Consider the following 19,767-nt stretch of genomic DNA (forward strand, 5'->3'; position numbering starts at 1 on the left):
AACTTGAGTCAAAAATTGATCGTTGAGAAGCAATCATCTAATACCAGTATGGTGAGAGTAAGGTCGGATAATGGTACTGAATTTTAAAATGCCGCTTTTTCTAACTATTTTCATGAGCTTGGTTTGTCACATGAATTCTCAGCTCCAATCACTCCACAGCAAAATGGCATTGTGGAAAGGAAAAATAGGGTATTGCTAGACATGGCTCGAGTGATGCTATATGCTGCAGGTCTTAGCACAAATTTTTCAGCTGAGGCTGTCAGCACTACGTGCTATACAATAAATAAAGTCTTTCTCAGACCAGGTACTGATCAAACAGTGTATGAGCTGTGGAAAGGTAAGAAACCAAATGTGGGATACTTTCATGTTTTTGGAAGTCCTTGCTACATTTTACGAGATAGAGAATACCTCGGTAAATTTGATGCTAGAAGTGATGATGGTGTGTACTTGGGATATTCTCCGAACAGTAGAGCTTATCGGGTTTACAATAAAAGAACTCGAATTGTTATAGAATCCATTAATGTCTCTATTAATGATTAATGTGTGAAACAGGAAGAATCATTTGCAGATCCATCTCCCTCTTCTGTCACACAACCTCTGAACACAGAACATCCAACTGAGGAAGAAGGAGAGGAAATCCCTGACAGCATTTTTGAACCAGCTCCAACTCTGAGGAGAGGGTTCAAGCAGGTTCAAAAAGACCACTCTAGTCAAGATATCATCGGAAATCTAACAGATGAAACGACAACTAGGAGAAAAGCTGCAACACAGGTAAGCCCCTCCGAGGTAAGTCAAGAGAATGTGTTACTGTGTTTTGTTACCAAAAATCTACTAAGCATGAATATTATATCCCATTTTGGTTTTGTGTCCATTATTGAACCAAAAAATATTAAGGAAGCTTTGTTGGATGATAACTAGATTAGTGCTATGCAGGATGAGCTAAATCAGTTTACTAGGAATGATGTGTGGTACTTGGTACCTCGACCTAGTAAGTGCAATGTTATAGGAACCAAGTGGATTTTCAGAAACAAAAGTGATGAAAAAGGGAATGTGATTAGAAATAAAGCCAGACTAGTTGCTCAGGGATACTCTCAGGTTGAAGGTCTTGACTTTGACGAGACCTTTGCTCCTGTAGCTAGACTAGAATCAGTTCGGTTACTTCTTTCTGTTGCATGTCATCTCAGGTTCACATTATTTCAAATGGACGTCAAAACTGCCATTTTGAATGGGATTCTTCAGGAAGAAGTTTATGTGGAACAACCACTAGGTTTCAAAGATCCACATAACTTAGATCATGTCTACCGGCTCAAGAAAGCCCTGTATGGACTGAAGCAAGCTCCTAGAGCTTGGTATGAGAGGCTTTCTACTCATCTTGTGGGAAAAAGATATACTAGAGGGTCCATTGATAAAACATTGTTTGTCAAATGAACTAAAAATGATATTATCATTGCCCAAGTGTATGTTGACGATATTGTTTTTGGTTCCACATCCAGATACCTTGTCAAAGAGTTTCAATCTGTCATGGAAAGTGAATTTGAAATGAGCATGTGTGGTGAACTAACTTTCTTTCTTGGATTGCAAGTAAGGCAAATGGATATAGGGTTGTTTCTCTCTCAAACCAAATACGCTGAGAATCTGATCAAGAAATTTGGTCTTGAATCCAAGAAGACAGTGAGCAATCCCATGAGTACCACTACTAAGCTGCATGAAGACCAGGAAGGGAAATCAGTTGATCCAACACTCTTTCGTAGCATGATTGGAAGCTTACTGTATCTCACTGCCAATCGACCTGATATTTCCTACAGTGTGGGAGTGTGTGCTCGCTTTCAAGCAAATCCCAAAGAATCCCACTTAGAAGCTGTCAAAAGAATCATCCGATATATTTCAGGTACAGTTCACTGTGGTATTTTCTATACCTTCGATACTAACGTGGAAATTGCAGGGTATTCTGATACTGACTGGGGAAGAAACCTAAAGGATAGAAAAAGCACTTCTTCAGGCTGTTTTTTTATTGGAAACAATCTTGTAGCTTGGCATAGCAAGAAACAAAATTGCATTTCCCTATCTACTGCAGAGGCTGAATATGTTGCAGTTGGGAGTTGTTGCACACAAATGCTGTGGATGAAGAAAATGCTTCATGATTATGGCATTTCTCAAGGTAAGTTGTCTATCTTCTGTGACAACACAAGTGCTATTAACATCACAAAGAATCCTGTTCAACATTCTAGAACAAAGCACATTGATCTTCGATATCATTTCATTCGGGATTTGGTTGAGCAAAATATACTTGAGTTAAGTTTTGTGCCCACTGAGAGTCAACTTGCTGATCTGTTCACTAATCCTCTTGACACTGCTAGGTTTGAGATGTTGAGAAATGCACTTGGGATATGTTCTAAGCAGTAAGGTACAAGAATGTCTGTCCACTGTTGATTGAGAAATTCATGATCTTAATACACTTTGACCACTATCACTAGTGAAATGCATATATTTTTGGCTATGTACATTCTATGACCATGCCTTATTCTGGACAAATGCTTATGTACACATGATTAGTCATTGACTCACGTCACGTTACTATGTAGTTCACTTATAGCTTTATGTGGTGGCATGTTTCGTGTTCCTTGTCATGGGAGAATAGGTGAAGTAGGCAAAATGCTTAATATGCTCATATGGCTAATTTCCTCTTCTCAAAGTTATCAGGTCCTTGTTGTGGTGAACTTTCAAGGATTTGTAAGAAACGAGAATGGTTCTATGTATCCTATCACTCAAAGTAATCAGGCCTTGGTTGTGGTGAACTTTCCAAGGTTTGCAAGAAACGAGTTGGTAGGTGCAACGTGTACGTAAATTGTGAAAATTCAAACAACAACTCGAGACTCTCTTCTTCGAGCATCCTTGTTATGCTCAGCACCCTAAGATCGTCTGGTCTGGGAGTTGCTAAGAAGGGTCTTGTTACATGAGTTCTTGTTTACAATATAAAGAAGTCTATGACTCAAATCACATAAGTATCTGGGAAAAATGTGTCCCACTTCTTCTAGGAGATCTTCTGAGCTCAGTCTATGTGTGAAGTTTTTCCTCTTCACTTCTTCTCTCTTTCACTGAACATGTCTCTAAGCCCCATGTACTGCTCATGCTCACATTCTTCACCGATTTACTAGGTCATGTCTAATAATGAGTACAAACTTTATTTGTTGATGGAATACATCGTCGTTGCTACATGGAAATATGTTACTTTCATTAATTGATTCGTGCTCCTTGTGTTTCAACTATGCTATATTTTCTCTATTCAATATGACAACTGCATTCATTACCTTGATACTTAGCACAAGAACAGATTGTGTGATAAATTTGCTGATTTTGTGCTTCTGGTTGTCTCTTCGAGTCCTGACTTAATTGCCATATGGTTGCACTTAATTCTCTTATTGTTTACGCCTAAATTGAGGGGGAGAAGAAATTTGCATGCATGTATCTCAGAGAAATAAATTGTCATAATTCTTCTCCCCTTTGAGACCCTATCCCAATCGGTGTGTCCTTTGGTTTTCTCTAACCCTACTGGTTCCATATATCTAGTCTCTCCTGTCGCTCGGATTTTACTCTTGTTTGTCTCAGTGTGCAGGTTCTCTCATCATGGTTCGCACAAAGATCACTACTCGATTTGGTGGACATCGACGTCTTTCTTCTCCAGAGGAGGGCCGTCAGGCCGCTGTCAGAGCCGGCATCCTTCATCCTGGCATGCACCATGAACGCAGTCGGAGCCCTCCTCTTCGCCCCCCTCCTTCTGGTGCCCCTTCTGCTGTTCCTCCTCCTCTTGTTTCTCTGGATAGCCTTCGCGACACCATCCTAGTGGCTGACTGGAGGATTGCTTGTCTTACTACCGACATGGACGACATGCACTCTCTTCTGGTTCGTACTCATCATGCCGTGACCAACCTCACCAAGGAGATCCGGAACATGCAGCGCCACCCTCCCGGGTTTGACGCTCCCTGTCCATCCACCACTGTTCCGGAGGTAGTCGCACCTGAGGAGAGCTCGACTTCGATGGACAGCGAGGAATTTCAGGACAATGTCACCAAGCTTTTGGAGGAGTTCGACGGGCCTTCCCCTTCAAAGGGGGAGAAGTGACATTTTTCATTATTTTATTTTGAAATTTCTGTTTTATGCATTTTAAATTCTGTTGGACAATATTTATTTTTGCTTTTGGGGTTTTAAGTGCATAAGCACAAACTAACTGGGATGCTTATTTTTACTATATTATGTGAGATTTATTTTTGGCAACTTGGATCTGGAAAAGGATGGAAACTGATTCCTTGATCCGAGAAGCTACTCTTTGTTCTCTATTATTATCTGTAATAATTTAACATGCAGGGGTTCAAACAAGAAAAACATCATGTGTGAATGGGAATGCCCAAATGGGGAGATTGTAAATATTTGGGTCAATGCCATTCAACACACACTTTCCAATTGCCTCTAGTAGATCAGAGATTACAAAACATTAGGAGAATACTTCTCCTGCATTCTCGGTAAATCAAGGGAACAAGAAGAAGATTGCAGAATCAGATATTGCAGAGAAAATCCAGGAGGATCGCCTCACTGATCTTGCGTTAAAGGTAGGACTCATGCATATCATTTTACATGATTTAATTTGATTTGCATATCGGATAGATGATCTGATATGCTTATCTTCATTAAAATGTTTTTATCTTGCATATCACATGGAGATTGGATATGCACAAAAATAGGAAAATTTATTTACTGTTTTAAAACCTTTACATACATATCTTATTCGGTGATGCAATAAGAGATTTGATTGAGGGGGAGTCTTGCTCCTCTATAAAAGGTTTTGAAACTGTTTTCTGAGGTGGGGTTTTTTGGCTTTCAAAAATAATTGTTTTCTTTGTGTGTTGCTTAGTCTTCACCAACTGTTTTATGCCAAAACTCTCTTTGTTTCTTATATAGTTTGCTTTCTCACTACATACATATCATGTGTCATATTTGAGATCAGTGAGTTCTTGATACAAGTAACAGAGGGGGAGATCTATAGTATAGAGAATACACTAAGCATTGGCTACGTGTGTAGGATAGTTTCTGCAATTGTAAACAAGTTAGCATTGTGTGCTAGTAAAGTGATTGTGATCAACATCACTACTTGTAATTGTATTCTCTTTACACATAGTGGATTTATCCTTCGTGTGGGCTACGTAAACAGCCTCGCAATGAAGTTTCCTCAGTGGAGAGGTTTACATTGCGTCAGCAAAAGCTTGTGTTCTTTTTACTTGAGTTGTTTGATTATCTAGTCTTGTTCTTTATTCAAGTCATTGAGTTTTTGTTCCATTTGGTGTTTTCAGTTGTGTTTAGACTCCATGAGCATCATCACATTAATGAACTCAACACAGATCAATTCAAGACATTTAAAGCTACACATCATCTGGTATGTTGCCTGAAAATCAATGGAAGAGAACTAGAAGTGTGTGGCAGACAACCTGCGTTTCGCTTTAGTGAAGAATTTTGCCGGGTTGAGTCACATCACATTTGGCTATTCTATGTTCGCAATCCCTGCGATTATTACTTTGGCACAGAGTGGAAGACTAAGCAAGCAGATTGAGTTCTTATTTGAAACCAAAGGGCCTGGCCTGAAGGTGAAAAGATGCGGTGTCCGTTCGATATATGAACAAGATGTGCAAGAGATGATCAAAATAATGACTCAGTCCAACAGCAGGATTGAAGCACTTTCACCTTAAAGAACCGTTGAATATTCCATCGGTGAATTGCAGAATGGTCAGTGGCTCTTCTCTTCATTTGGACCTCTGCAATCAGCATTAGTTACTGTCTGGAGCTCTCCTGCCTCATCTTTTACATGGAACCTCACTTTAGTTTCTTTCACCTTGATTATTTTTTGTAAGACTAGAATCTTGGAAAGTGATTATGACACTCAGTTTTATGTTTGTATTACACTTCTAATTTACCTGCAGAGTGCGGTGGTAAATGTGTTGAAACGTCAAGTGTCAAAACAACTAATTTTAGTTGTGTAACATCTAGTACCAACAAAGGCTCCATGTCATAATCTGAAACATATGGAAGCATTTCGTTTTTGCTCTGTAGTTCGAATCTTGACTTGTGAAGATGATTTCTAAGATTTCCTCCATTTTTTTTGTTTGTTATGAAAACGCTTAATAAAGAAAAGAAAAGGACCAGGATTAAGAGGTTTAGCCACGCCAACCAAACTCGTTTTACACAACTCCCTTACTTAAATATTCCTAGCGAACGACTCTGATCGGGTCAAACCCAAAAACTAATGACCAAGCTCCACAGGGGTTGTAGACAAGGGGTGCTGTAGACAAGCTAAAGCAGGGAGCAGAGATAAGCAAGCGAGTGCTGAAAATGGAGAGGCACAAACAACCTCTTGAGTGAGACGGAGAAGGTGTGACAAACGACACCCGCAGTTCTAAGGCCGCCGCAGAACTCAACTAAGTCGAATGCCGAGGTTGGCTTCACCACCAGTCTATCAAAACCCCAAGGTCTCTACCCCAAAAGCATACTTTTACCAAGTACTCCAACAAATATCTTGTTGACATTTAAGTTCTATTTCATAAATTAAACTTTCTTGGGTGCAAAGCCTTTCTTTTTTGAAAATGAGTTGAAAGCTCTTCCTCTTCACAAATGTTATTTACACGTGTAAACCCTCTTTTCCATTTTTTTCCCCTAAGTTTTGTTTTCTAAACTAAAAAAGTAATAGAATACAATGAGAATTACAAATATCCACGTCTACTTGCTTGATTCAGCTGACGATTGCGATTGGTTTCTGAGAGTTGGGATCTTCTTTTGTAGTTCAAGATTGGACATCCGCTCAGCTTCTAATGCTCGTTCAAGCTTTAATATCCCAAATCAGAAAATTTATGTTAGCAAACATTGTGCAATGACAATGTTGATGATTCACATATAATGGAGTCAAGATGACAATACCTTTGCTGCTCGGGTACTCCATTCTCCTAAAATAGCTCTCAATCTTTCATTCTCCTCCACGTACTGTTCAAGTATTAGTTTACTACAGTTAAGATAAGAAAACGGGAAAGAACTGCGACAATACAGGAATATGAAGGCACATAGAACAAAACATGTGTGATTGAATAGCAAAACATTCTCAGACAAATTTAAACAAGATATTTAGTATTGTATAGACCTGATTGTTGGTTGTTCGGACTTGCTGGATTTCAGTATCCCTCTCAGCTATCAAAGAACGAGCAAGCCGTAGCTCAGTCTGCAGTTGATTCATCTGCAATGTGAAAATATCACTCAAGTAAACCTTTTAAGCTTGAAATTGCAAGTGCAATTGTGTCTAAGATAATAAGTAGCAGTAGAAGAAAACAGGAAACGAAAAATTGAAACAATTCAGTCAGAAGATACAAGCTAGATGACTGAGTGAATAGAATAAATCTACCTTTTATTTTTCAAAGACTAAAAAGACAAACTCTGCTTGGCATTGGATATTACCTCAGCAGAAAGTGTCCGTAATTCCTGATCACGAGCTGCCAATAGATGAGCAAGATCAACCTGCAAAATGACCAAGTAAGATGCAAAACAACAAAAAGTCAAAAACATTAGAAATCACTCAACTTAGAACATGAATTGAATGAATCCAAGAGCTTCTAACAAAAATTAACCAAAAGAGAAGACTCACCGGCCGTAGACACGATTTGAATGAACAGATTAACACTTTCTGTGTTTGATTCTTGGATAGTTCGGACTTCGAAGGAGAGATCGAGTCAACGAGAGGTGGAGAGGGTTTGAGTCTGAGAGAGACTCGAGAGTGAGGCTGTGAGGGACTGAATGATCTTTCTGAATCCACCCTCAGGGTTTGGAAAGTTTTAGTTTAATCCAACGGTTATAATTTAATATGCAATAAAACTATTAATAATCAGCGGTTCAGATCAATAGATATAAAAATATAAATAAATAAATAAATAATATATATATTATATACAGTTCGGTACAGTATACCGTATTTTTCTAAAAATCAATACCAATACCGTACCGTCAGCTGTATCTCGATTCGGTAATACGGTACCAATAGTTCGGCTACCGAATTCTTTGACTCGGCTCGAACACGGCTGGCTGGTTTGACTCGGCTGAAAATGCCAGCCCTAAAATTTGACTTGGGCTTTTATTTTGATGTTTTAAGACCATCTCCAACTGTGGTGTCAAAATCCACCGTGGAGCTCCAACGGTAACATAAGGCCTGTGAAACCAACTCCAACAAATTTGTCAAATCCTACGTGTATTTGACATATCAACCTAAGACCATCTCCAACGGATAGGCCTTTTGCCAGATGGACAAGACAACGGTAAGAAATGACACAACAACTCAACTCCAATAGATCTGTCAAATCCTACGTGGATTTGACATATCAAACAAATCTGTCAAATTTGACAGATCCAAACCTTTCTGTCTTTTCTTTTTTTATTCTTTCTCTCTCCTTCTCTCTCGTCTCTCTCTCTCTCTTTCTTCATACCCAGAAGCCAGAACCAGACTTCCAGTGTGATAGCAGCCTACCAAAATTGTTTTTAGAAAACCCATGCCAAATCAAATTTCCCCAATCTCAATAAGCTTCTAAACTTGTACAACAGATTCGAGTTTTGAAAACCCATTCCCTAATTGCAATCAATCCAGTTTATTGCAATGATCGATTTGCAAGAAACCCAGTTCATTGCAGCTGCTTAAACCTAGTTCTTTGACCCAATTGCTTAAACCCAAGCAAATACAATCTGATCCAATAAAATCACCAATTAGAACAACTATCTTAGAACACCCAGATTCATCATTCTCATCCTAGTAGGAAAAAGCAATCAATCTCAGTACGTATAAGAATAGTTCATCCTAGTGGGAAGGAAGATGGAGGAAGAAAGTAGAAACAGAAGGGGATATGCAAATCTCTCTCCTCTCTCTCTCTCTCTCTCTCTCTCTCTCACATCCTACCTAGACCAAAGCAACTCATAAAAAACCTTCATGAATGCTTCTGGGCTTTGATGGAATGGCAATTTGAGATCTGGAATTCGTGAAGGCGTAGAACATAAAGCTGAGAATCAAGCAAATTTTGATTGATATGGGAAGAATAGTCGGGTACCACTTGATTTGGTTGCAGTTGGTTCAAATGATACTCCTATGAATCTTGTGTTAGAGAAGACGTATGATGCCAAAACAAGGAAGGGCATGCCTGAACTTTGAGAGAACTAGTTTTAATGTCATTGCAGGTTAGATGGAAAATTTTGCAGAAAACATAAACAAAGAGAAGAGTAAAGAAGATCGTAGTTGGGTACCATTTGATTATAGAAAGGAAGATTGATCAGTGGGTAGATGGGTGGGGCTTGATTACAGAGAGAGAAAAGAAAGAAGATACTGAATGAAACAGAAGAACAGAGAAAGATATGAGGATGAGATCTGAGAAAAACAAAATAAATAGAATAAAATATATTAAAACAACATACAATTTTGACATATCGGTTGGAATAAGATTAGGCAAAACTGAAGGCTGCCATGTCACATGTCAAATTTGAATTTGACACAAGCAAAAAGAAAACTCCATTGAAGATGCTCTAATCTGTCAAATTTGACAGATCTCCCAAAACTGTCAAATGCCTCAAATAGCTCATCTTCATTCGTTCATCGTCTTCAAAGATTGCTTCTTTTTTTTTTTTTTTTTTTTTCCAGAATCAGAAAGGAATTGGTCTGTTCCCAAAAACTCGAACCGAAAAACTTCTTCGCGATCTCGATTTGAAATCCAAGATGGCCAGATTCGTTATTATCATGACAAGATCTAGAGCTTTCTCTCGATTTCGATCTGAAATTCTCTCTCTCGATGGCGATCTGAAATCCCACATGTTGATATGTATCTGATGGCAAGATACCGGTAAGTTTTTTTGCACTTTGGAATTTTAGATGGATAAATCTCACGATCCGGATCGGGATCGCACTGCCTCGGGTGTCGTGCGATCCATTTTTCATTGTCTTGAAAAATTTTGTTTGTCACTTTTGGCGATGAACGCAGGACTGTTGCCTGCACCTTCGCGGATGAGCACCTTAACTATTATTTCCGTGGTGACCAGCACCTTGACCGTGACGACGACATAGACAACGAATATGAGGATACTAGTAGCAGTGAGTCCCCTGGGTCGTACAGATACGATGTTTTCCTAAGTTTCAGTAACGAACACACCGTCTCGAGTTTTGTGAGCCATCTATATGCAGCATTAGATCGGAGTGGATTGGTCTCCTTTAAAGATGACCAAAGGCGTGACAGAGGGGAATTCCCTAGTTCTGATCCACAACTAGTTTCAAAAGCTATCGAGGACTCAAAAGTTGCCCTTGTCATTTTTTCACGAGACTATGGTACGGCAACATGGTGCGTGGATGAGCTAGTGAAGATTCTAGAGTGCAGACAAGATATGGGGCAACTAGTACTGCCCATCTTTTACAATATCCCGGCTTCTGTTGTACGGGGCATCTATATGCAGAACAAGGACAATGGGAAATATTTGAAAAAGGACCGCTGCTTTGGCAAGGTTGGCCAACCTTTCCGGCTACGTTCTTCAAGATGGAATGTGAGTAACTGCTCTCTGCTTTTCTTATACGTACTATTATATCTCAAGTGTTTTCTAATTTGAAAAACAAAAACAATGTACTCGGCTCTTGTTTAGTGATCTGGAAGGTTTAACAAACAAATTGACTGTTATGCTTGAATTTGGATCAGATATCCTTGTTTGGTCTGGACTACCAACTGACAGTCAGATTAATTATTTCAATTGATGTCAATGTCAAATTAGCATTTGCAGTTTACTTTTGAATTTCTTTGTTTGTTTTATTATTTGTAATTAAACTCTGACTAACTTTAACACCTTTCGATTTTTTACTTTTGCGATCTTTCTGTCAGGGACGAGGCAAATGTCATCAAAAGTATCATTTCTGCAACAGCAAAACATGTATCTTATAAAGGTTCAAATGTTGACAAGAGCTTCCTAGGCACAGATCACCTCGTTAATGGTTTGTTACACAATCACATCAAATATGAGTCCTTCCAGCCGTCATCTTCTTCCTTTCCTCACAAATCACACAAATACGATGTCTTTTTGAGTTTCAGAGGGGAAGACACGCGCTCGAATTTTGTGAGCCACTTACATGCTGCATTAGAGCGGAATGGAATTGTCACCTTTAAGGATGACATAAGGCTTGAGAGAGGAAGATCCATTTCTCCAGAACTTTTGAAAGCTATTGAGGATTCAAAAGTTGCGCTTGTCATTCTTTCACGAAACTATGGTTCTTCAACATGGTGCTTGAATGAGCTGCTGAAGATTATGCAATGCAGACAAGATATGGCACAAGTGGTCATGCCAGTCTTTTACCAACTGCAGCCTTCTGTTATACGGAAGAATTTTTTGAGGCAGAAAAATGAGGGGAAGTTCTTGCAGGCCTCCACTGAACGTGAATTAGAAGGGAAAGAGAGCAAAGTACAGGAATGGAGCGATGCTTTGACAAACCTGGCCAATCTTTCAGGATTTGTTGTTGAAGATGGCATGTGAGTAACTACTAATTCTCGCCAGATGTCTGACGACATTTTTCATTTACTTTTGCATTTTGCATAACATGCTAAAACAATTCTTTTTGTCAGTGATGAGGCAAATGCCATCAGACATATTGTTCGCGCAACAGAAAAACATATGTCATACACATGTTCGAATGTTGACAAGGGCTTCGTAGGAATGGATCGCCGCGTTGAAGATCTTGTACATAATCACATATGTCCATGGTTTAATGGTGTGCGAATTATAGGGATCCATGGAATGTGAGGAATTGGAAAGACAACCCTTGCTCGAGCTGTTTCTGATCGAATTTGTGAAGATTTTGACGGTAGATGCTGTCTTTCTAATGTTAGAGAATTTTCTAAAAAAGATGGCCTAGTTTCCTTGCAAGAAAAACTTCTTTCCAGGATCCTCATGGAAAAAACTGGAAATGTAGAGGATGAATATAATGGTGCTGCTATGATACAAAAATGCCTGTGGAGAATAAGGGTGCTTCTTGTTCTTGATGATGTGGATCAATTGACACAATTAGAAAAACTAGCTGGACATCCTAACTGGTTCGGTCCGGGCAGTAGAATTATCATAACAAGCACAGATATTCATCTGCTGAACACGCATGGTGTTGATGCTGTCTATCAGGCTACTGTGTTAGATCCTAATGAAGCACTTCAACTTATGAGTTTAAAGGCTTTTAAGAAAATTCCCCCGCCTGAAAATTATTTGGAGCTATGCCACAGCATTTTAACCTATGCTCATGGACTTCCCTTGGCTCTTGTGGTTATGGGTTGCTTTCTGTATGGTAAAAGCACCAATGAATGGAGAAGTGCAATAGATATGCTCAAGAAAACACCTGAAAAAAGTATCACTGATGTGCTTCATATAAGTTTTGATGGACTAAGGGAAATAGAAAAAGAAGTATTCCTACATATTGCTTGTTTTTATAAGGGCAAGGATAGGAATCGTGTGACAGAAATACTAGACTATTGTCAGCTTCACCCTGATATTAATTTAAGAGTTCTTGTTGATAAATCTCTCATTACTATTTCAAACAACGAAATCTGCATGCATGATTTGCTACAAGAAATGGGAAGGGAAATAGTTCGTCAAGAGTCCCCTAAAGAGCCAGGCAAACGTAGTAGACTATGGTCACATGAAGACATACACAACGTGCTGAAGAAAAATGAGGTAAGAGATATTTTCATTTTATTCGAATAATCTGTTATGTCCTGTGGTATTCTTTGTATTATACAGTGAACTTATTATTCTTGTTCTTTTGTAAATAGGGAACAGATGCAATTCAAGGCATTGTAATGGACTTGCCTGAATTAGAAATGGCTCATTGGCACCCAGAAGCCTTCTCAAATTTGTCTAAACTTACTCTTCTCCATATTCATAATGTCAATCTCTCGAAGGGCCTCACTTGTCTTTCTAGCTCCTTGAGACTTGTGGAATGGATTGGGTACCCCTTAAGATCTCTCCCACAAAATTTCAAACCAGATGAACTTATTGAACTTAACTTGTGCCACAGCAACATTGATCAGCTTTGGAAGGGAAAACAGGTATGACTGTTAGCAACGGCCTACTGTTATTTTATATTCTAAAGCAATTTGATTTATACGTGGTAAGTCATGGTTTTGATAGTTTGTATAATTGCGTATTGAGCAGTGTTTGGACAAGTTGAAGCTCCTCAAACTCTGCCATTCCCATAACATTGTCAAAACGCCAGACTTCACGGGCGTTCAAAATCTTGAGACATTAGATCTTGAAGGATGCATAAATCTGACACGAGTTCATCAATCCCTTCGATTTCTCAAGAGGCTTGTTGTACTGAATCTTAAAGACTGCAAAAGTCTTGAGGGCCTGCCAGGTAAAATCGAATCACAGTCTCTTGAAACTTTTATTCTTTCTGGCTGCTCAAAAGTTAAGAAGATCCCTGAGTTTGTTGAAAATATGAAACACTTGTCGACGCTTTGTCTCGACAAGACTGCCATAAAAGAACTACCTTCCTCAATTGAACACCTCAGTGGCCTTGCTTCTTTGGATCTAAGCAACTGCAAAGACCTTGTTTCACTTCCGAGCACAATTCATTCGTTGAAGTCTCTTAAAAAGCTGAATCTTTCTGGATGCTTGAAACTTGGCCAAAGCCATGCCAGTGTAACAGAATGGAAGGATCTTTTAAGACACGGTTGTGAAGTGGTTTGGGAATATTTCTCATGGTCCTTGTCTTCTGTATGGATGCAAAGCGACGATACAGAACCAACTAGTATGCCGTTGTCTGTATCTGATCTGTGTAGCTCTACAGAGCAAAGAATGAACAGATCACTGAGCATGCGGTTGCCTTTATTTGGTCTTTGTAATTTAACAGATCTAAACCTAAGTAACTGCAATCTTGGTGATACAGCATTTGCCAACAACTTCGGCTACTTTCCCTCTTTACTGGCATTAAATCTCAGTGGAAATAATTTTTCTAAGCTTCCCCCAGGCATCAGATCATGTTTGAAACTAGAGAAGATTAACTTGGAAAACTGCATGAGTCTTCAAGACTTGTCTGGCCTTCCTTCAAATAGTACATTGGATATAAGAGCAGATGGTTGTTCTTCACTGGAAATGTTGCTTCATGCATTCAATTTTGATAGATTGAACATATCATATTTGAATTTCATCAACTGCTTCAAAATAAAGGACTATCAAGGCTGCAATAGCATGTCAATTGAAATGCTGAAGTTATTCCTTTGCCAGGTACTTCTATCTCTTCTTTGTAGGCCGGTGTGAGTGTTTTAACACATATATATTGATATATATACACTGACATTAATTCATTGTTGACCAAAACCACACCTGTATTAATCAATTACCCTCCTATATTTTCATGAATCATGACACAGGGCATCTCTAATGCAAAGCAAACTTTTCAAGTTGTACTTCCTGGAGGGATAATTCCCAGCTGGTTCAGCCATGGAAGGCCTGGAGTTTCGTTAAGTCATAGGCAAAGGCCAGATTTCGATTTCTGGGATACCAAATCTTTGATGGGTTTTGCTCTCTGTGTTGTGTTTAGACTCCATGAGCACCATCACATTAATGAACTCAACACAGATCAATTCAAGACATTTAAAGCTACACATCATCTGGTATGTTGCCTGAAAGTCAATGGAAGAGAACTAGAAGTGTGTGGCAGACAACCTGCGTTTCGCTTTAGTGAAGAATTTTGCCGGGTTGAGTCTCATCACATTTGGCTATTCTATGTTCCCTGCGATTACTTTGGTACAGAGTGGAAGACTAGCAATCAGATTGAGTTCTTATTTGAAACCAAAGGGCCTGGCCTGAAGGTGGAAAGATGTGGTGTCCGTCCGATATATGAACAAGATGTGCAAGAGATGATCAAAACAATGAATCACTCCAACAGCAGGATTGAAGCACTTTCACCTTAAAGAACCGTTGAATATTCCATTGGTGAATTGCAGAATCGTCAGTGGCTCGTCTTCTCTTCATTTGGACCTCTGCAATCAGCATTAGTTACTTTCTGGAGCTCTCTTGCCTCATCTTTTACATGGAGCCTCACTTTAGTTTCTTTCACCTTGATTATTAGATTTTGGATACCTATTGATCTTGCTGCATAAGTTTCAAAAACTATAATCTTGGAAAGTGATTTTGACACTCAGTTTTATGTTTGTATTACACTTCTAATTACCTGCAGAGTGCAGTGGTAAATGTGTTGAAACGTTAAGTGTCAAAATAACTAATTTTAGTTGTGTAACATCTAGTTCGAATTTTAGTTGTCAAAATACCTGCAGGCTATTCTATGGAAGCATTTCGTTTTTGCTCTGTAGTTCGAATCTTGACTTGTGAAGATGATTTCCAAGATTTCCTCCATTTTTTTGTTTGTTATGAAAACGCTTAATAAAGAAAAGAAAAAGGACCAGGATTAAGAGGTTAGGCCACACCAACCAAACTCCTTTTACACAACTCCCTGACTTAAATATTCCTAGCAAACGACTCTGATCAGGTCAAACCCGAAAACTAATGACCAAGCTCCACAGGGGTTGTAGACAAGGGGTGTTGTAGACAAGCTAAAGCAGGGAGCAGAGATAAGCAAGCGAGTGCTGAAAATGGAGAGGCACAAACAACCTCTTGAGTGAGACGGATAAGGTGTGACAAGCGACACCTGCAGTTCTAAGGCGCCGCAGAACTCAACCAAGTCGAATGCCAAGCTTGGGTTCACCACCTCTCTATCAAAACCCCAAGGTCTCTACCTCAAAAGCATACTTTTACCAAGTACTCCAACAAATATCTTGTTAACATTTTCATAAATTAAACTCTCTTGGGTGCAAAGGCTTTCTTTTTGAAAATGAGTTCAAAGCTCTTCCTCTTCACAAATGTTATTTACACGTGTAATCCCTCTTTTCCATTTTTCTTCCTAGGTTTTGTTTTCTAAACTAAAAAAGTAAAAGAATACAGTGAGAATTACAAATATCCACGTCTACTTGGTTGGTTCAGCTGACGATTGCGGTTGGTTTCTGAGAGTGGGGATCTTCTTTTGTAGTTCAAGATTGGACATCCGCTCAGCTTCTAATGCTCGTTCAAGCTTTAATATCCCAAATCAGAAAATTTATGTTAGCAAACATTGTGCAATTACAAACTTGATGGTTCATATATAATGGAGTCAAGATAACAATACCTTTGCTGCTCGGGTACTCCATTCTCCTAAAATAGCTCTCAATCTTTCATTCTCCTCCACGTACTGTTCAAGGATTAGCATACTACAGTTAAAGATAAGAAAACGGAAAAGAACTTGGACAATACAGGAATATGAGGGCACATAGAACAAAACATGTGTGGTTGAATAGCAAAACATTCTCAGACAAATTTAAACAAAATATATACTGTTGTATAGACCTGATTGTTGGTTGTTCGGACTTGCTGGATTTCAGTATCCCTCTCAGCTATCAAAGAACGAGCAAGCCGTAGCTCAGACTGCAGTTGATTCATCTGCAATGTGAAAATATCTCTCAAGTAAACCTTTTAAGCTTGAAATTGCAATGTGCAATGGTGTCTAAGATAATGGGTAGCAGTCGAAGAAAAACAGGAAACAAAAAATTGAAACAATTCAGTCAGAAGATACAGGCTAGATGACTGAGTGAATAGAATAAAACTACCTTTTATTTTTCAAAGACTAAAAAGACAAACTCTGCTTGGCATTGGATATTACCTCAGCAGAAAGTGTCCGTAATTCCTGATCACGTGCTGCCAATAGATGAGCAAGATCAACCTGCAATATGACCAAGTACACATTATTCTGGCTGTTTTTAGAAATAACAATTTGATTAACAAGATAAAATTTCCACACCTATCTACGTCTTCTACTCAAATTAGAGAACCATTAAGTATATATCTATGCAATCATCAAGAAATGTATAACTCTGGTCAGCACTAGTAGTAATCAATTACCTGAGGTGTACTACCATCACTAGACCGTTCATATTTACTTAAGGACTCTTGCAATCGAAGGATCTGCAATAAATATATGTTAGGTATATGTTCATTACGACATGTATAGAATATTAGCATGTAATGAAAACATTTTCAGAAGTACCTCTTCACTCAAAAAATGGAGATTTTCACGTTGATATTGCAACAAAGCCATTTGTTGATCAGAAAGTCGACCAACATCATGATACCTATCAATATAATTTAGCCCACACATTGCATAAGTTTGAACAGGAATATTAGTATGCATGAGCAAAATGCAAGTTCTTCCACTAGGATGCATCTATAGCAGCTTCCAGTAACATCAACTAAGAGACATATCTTCTGGCTATGAACTATCAGAAATTATAGTGATGGATGCCAATAGGAATGGAAGAAAGGTAGGAAGCAAGATTGTGTGGCATCACAAGAAAATAACTAAATAAGTATGATTACCTCAAACCTTCCAAAGAACTTGAGGGTTGAAGAGGAGAATATAATGACTTTAAGACATCAGGCTGGGAATTTAATGAGTTGTACTGATGAACATAACCTGGAAACAGAAAAGCAATAAAATGAGATTTAACCTCCATCAAATTAAGAGCTTATGCTCTGTATGCAGGCATGCTTGGTGGAGAACTGCTTTGGATCAAATGCACTATTGAGTATAAGGACCTATTTTTCTCCTCCTCACCATTAATAATTCTAACCGAAAATGTCATTGAACATCAAACTAGGGGATATAGGGGTTTTCAAGTCTCTAAATAAGACCAGATGACACTCCAGGTCTCTAATCCACAAGTGACAACCAAGAAAGTTGGCTCCACTAACTAATGTGACAATACTCCAAGTTTCATAATCAAGATGCACAAATAAACTCACCAATATATAGACTAATAAAAGTTCCGGCACATATTGCTTCAACTACCATAATAACCCTGAAAATATTATGGATAAACAATATTCAGTCATGGACCAGTTCACAAAACTACTTGTCATAATAGACTTGTACAAAGTCTACATCGTACTAAACAAGAAACTGTGAATATCAATAGATATGGGCGAGATCTGAAAACCAGCTCATATTCTGGCCACATTATAAATGTTTTTGAAAAGGGATGAGAGCAACAGACTGTGATAAAGAAGTCCCAGCTTCATAATAGAAATGGTGATTTGTATACCTCAATATTGATGGTAGAGAAAGGAAATTGATGTGGGGTTTCCAGACCATGAACAGTAACATCGCAGCAGTTCCTAACATTCAAGCAAGATATTCAGAGACAGAATCAGTCACAAACAATGATGAGAAAAAAGTTGCCAGGTAACAATACTCACAGATAACTGGAAACTGTGTGTAATACTCCAATATGCTTTTGTCTTTGCAAGATGATAAAAAATAAAAATAAAAAAAATAAAAAGGGAGCCAGCACTAAACATTTCAAATGATGAAAAGAACAAAGAAATAACTCTAAGGCAGAGTACACACCATATGCAGTAGCTGCAAAAGGTAGGCGAACAATATGCTTCAACTTCTGGCTGAAGCTATAATAACCCTACAAAAGAATGTGCATCTCATGGTTAACAAATCATGTAACTCGCAGCCTACAAACCAAACACAATTAGCATCACAACACGGTAAACTACTACTCAACCAGAATAGAAACAGAAACTGAATTCAATCATCAGAATCACTCCCTCCCACACATGAACTTGTGGTCTTGATGCACAAACACAATTCAAAGAGCAATTCCAATTTTCAAGTAGTATGATCTATTCTTGATGTGATTCTGTATAATGCTGGTCCCACACTAGTAAAATCGAAAATCTAACAGAACTAAACCGTTACCTGTAACCGTATTTTCTGCACCTGGTAAACCAAATACTGCTGAAAGATGCCTGCAAAAGTTAACCACAGCATCAAAGATCGAAACTTTGATATGAAATCAGCTAAAAGCTACAAAATTTCAGAAACCCCACATCAAAAAAAAAGAGTAACCAAAACCTGTGAGAACTAGAAGAAGAACGTTGCAGCTGCAAAGCACTTGGGATATATATTCGTGAATAGGCTTGAATATCCACATCGAAGCGACGGCGACAGAAGCGTAACCGGCGAGTACGATCAAGTAGAAGACACTTCCGAAGAGGCTTCGCGACTTCCGGTGGCCGAACAACGGAGCCTCGTGCATTATATCCAGAAACCTGGATTGGAATTAGGGTACAGAAAGTGAGCAACATTGGGATTTGAATTGGGGGGAAATGGTGGCGGTGGAGTGACTTACAGTGCATCGTCTTCGGGTGAGGTTGAGGGCATCGAAGCGTGCCTCTCTCGCTCTGTTGCCATTTGTTTCCAATCTGGAATAGGAATCGGAATCCGGGCACCTCAAAGTTTCTGGTGGAAAATTGGATTTGCGATCTCGCTCGGGAAAGTTTTGGGCTTTCAAACTCAAAGGAGTTCAGTGTCACGGAGCTTTTTTGTTTTGTGAGATGTGGGTAAACTGCCGTTTTCCATTAGGTCCTTTTAATTTTCATAATTTACTCTTTCAATCCTTTGAAAATTTTTAATTTTTTCATTGAATCACATGTAATAAGCCGTCCATAAAATGCCGATGAAAAGTTATAGCATTTCATAAAATACCGATGAAAAGTTGTCGCATTCCATAAAATACAATAAAAGTTGTTGCTTTTTATGAGGCTCCGTTATTCGATTATCGAAAGTTGTGAAACTTCTTGAAAAATTGT

The 19,767-nt window shown here is 38.7% G+C and overlaps 4 protein-coding genes across 6 annotated transcripts; 2 read left to right on the top strand and 2 right to left on the bottom strand.

Annotated features, from left to right (window-relative positions):
* Nucleotides 1-6,716: 6,716 nt before the first annotated feature.
* LOC121051553 (protein FIP1-like) lies at nucleotides 6,717-7,785 on the bottom strand. Its single transcript, XM_040514104.1, has 5 exons — nucleotides 7,673-7,785; nucleotides 7,486-7,545; nucleotides 7,175-7,267; nucleotides 6,958-7,020; nucleotides 6,717-6,864 (listed from the first exon to the last, which is right to left on the bottom strand). Exons 3-5 carry the CDS (start codon nucleotides 7,265-7,267, stop codon nucleotides 6,760-6,762), a joined length of 261 nt encoding a protein of 86 aa, XP_040370038.1. The 5' UTR covers nucleotides 7,486-7,545; nucleotides 7,673-7,785; the 3' UTR covers nucleotides 6,717-6,759.
* Nucleotides 7,786-9,491: 1,706 nt separating this feature from the next.
* Nucleotides 9,492-15,347, top strand: LOC112187924 (disease resistance protein RPP2B-like). 3 transcript variants are annotated; one of them, XM_024326892.2, is made up of 8 exons: nucleotides 9,492-9,899; nucleotides 10,038-10,590; nucleotides 10,740-10,796; nucleotides 10,920-11,561; nucleotides 11,655-12,750; nucleotides 12,849-13,124; nucleotides 13,231-14,304; nucleotides 14,451-15,347. In XM_024326892.2, exons 5-8 carry the CDS (start codon nucleotides 11,980-11,982, stop codon nucleotides 14,991-14,993), a joined length of 2,664 nt encoding a protein of 887 aa, XP_024182660.1. In that variant the 5' UTR covers nucleotides 9,492-9,899; nucleotides 10,038-10,590; nucleotides 10,740-10,796; nucleotides 10,920-11,561; nucleotides 11,655-11,979; the 3' UTR covers nucleotides 14,994-15,347. The 3 variants fall into 3 exon arrangements, with proteins under 3 accessions (XP_024182660.1, XP_024182659.1, XP_024182658.1); XM_024326891.2 differs by lacking the exon at nucleotides 10,740-10,796 and having other exon boundaries at nucleotides 10,920-11,029; nucleotides 11,127-11,561; XM_024326890.2 differs by lacking the exon at nucleotides 10,740-10,796.
* LOC112183608 lies at nucleotides 9,886-11,944 on the top strand. The gene is made up of 6 exons (XM_024321978.1): nucleotides 9,886-9,899; nucleotides 10,038-10,590; nucleotides 10,740-10,747; nucleotides 10,920-11,561; nucleotides 11,655-11,769; nucleotides 11,816-11,944. The coding sequence occupies exons 1-6, from the start codon at nucleotides 9,886-9,888 to the stop codon at nucleotides 11,942-11,944; spliced, it is 1,461 nt and encodes a 486-aa protein (XP_024177746.1).
* A 503-nt stretch (nucleotides 15,348-15,850) lies between the features above and the next one.
* On the bottom strand, nucleotides 15,851-19,513 carry LOC112188613 (protein FIP1). Its single transcript, XM_024327765.2, has 13 exons — nucleotides 19,308-19,513; nucleotides 19,031-19,227; nucleotides 18,875-18,924; nucleotides 18,515-18,581; nucleotides 18,210-18,282; nucleotides 17,911-17,966; nucleotides 17,485-17,581; nucleotides 17,156-17,240; nucleotides 17,011-17,073; nucleotides 16,772-16,831; nucleotides 16,459-16,551; nucleotides 16,241-16,303; nucleotides 15,851-16,147 (listed from the first exon to the last, which is right to left on the bottom strand). The coding sequence occupies exons 1-13, from the start codon at nucleotides 19,367-19,369 to the stop codon at nucleotides 16,043-16,045; spliced, it is 1,071 nt and encodes a 356-aa protein (XP_024183533.1). The 5' UTR covers nucleotides 19,370-19,513; the 3' UTR covers nucleotides 15,851-16,042.
* Between the last annotated feature and the right edge of the window lie 254 nt (nucleotides 19,514-19,767).

The sequence above is a fragment of the Rosa chinensis genome, chromosome 2, assembly GCF_002994745.2.
Source record: "Rosa chinensis cultivar Old Blush chromosome 2, RchiOBHm-V2, whole genome shotgun sequence".
In the NCBI taxonomy this organism is placed as follows: domain Eukaryota; kingdom Viridiplantae; phylum Streptophyta; class Magnoliopsida; order Rosales; family Rosaceae; genus Rosa; species Rosa chinensis.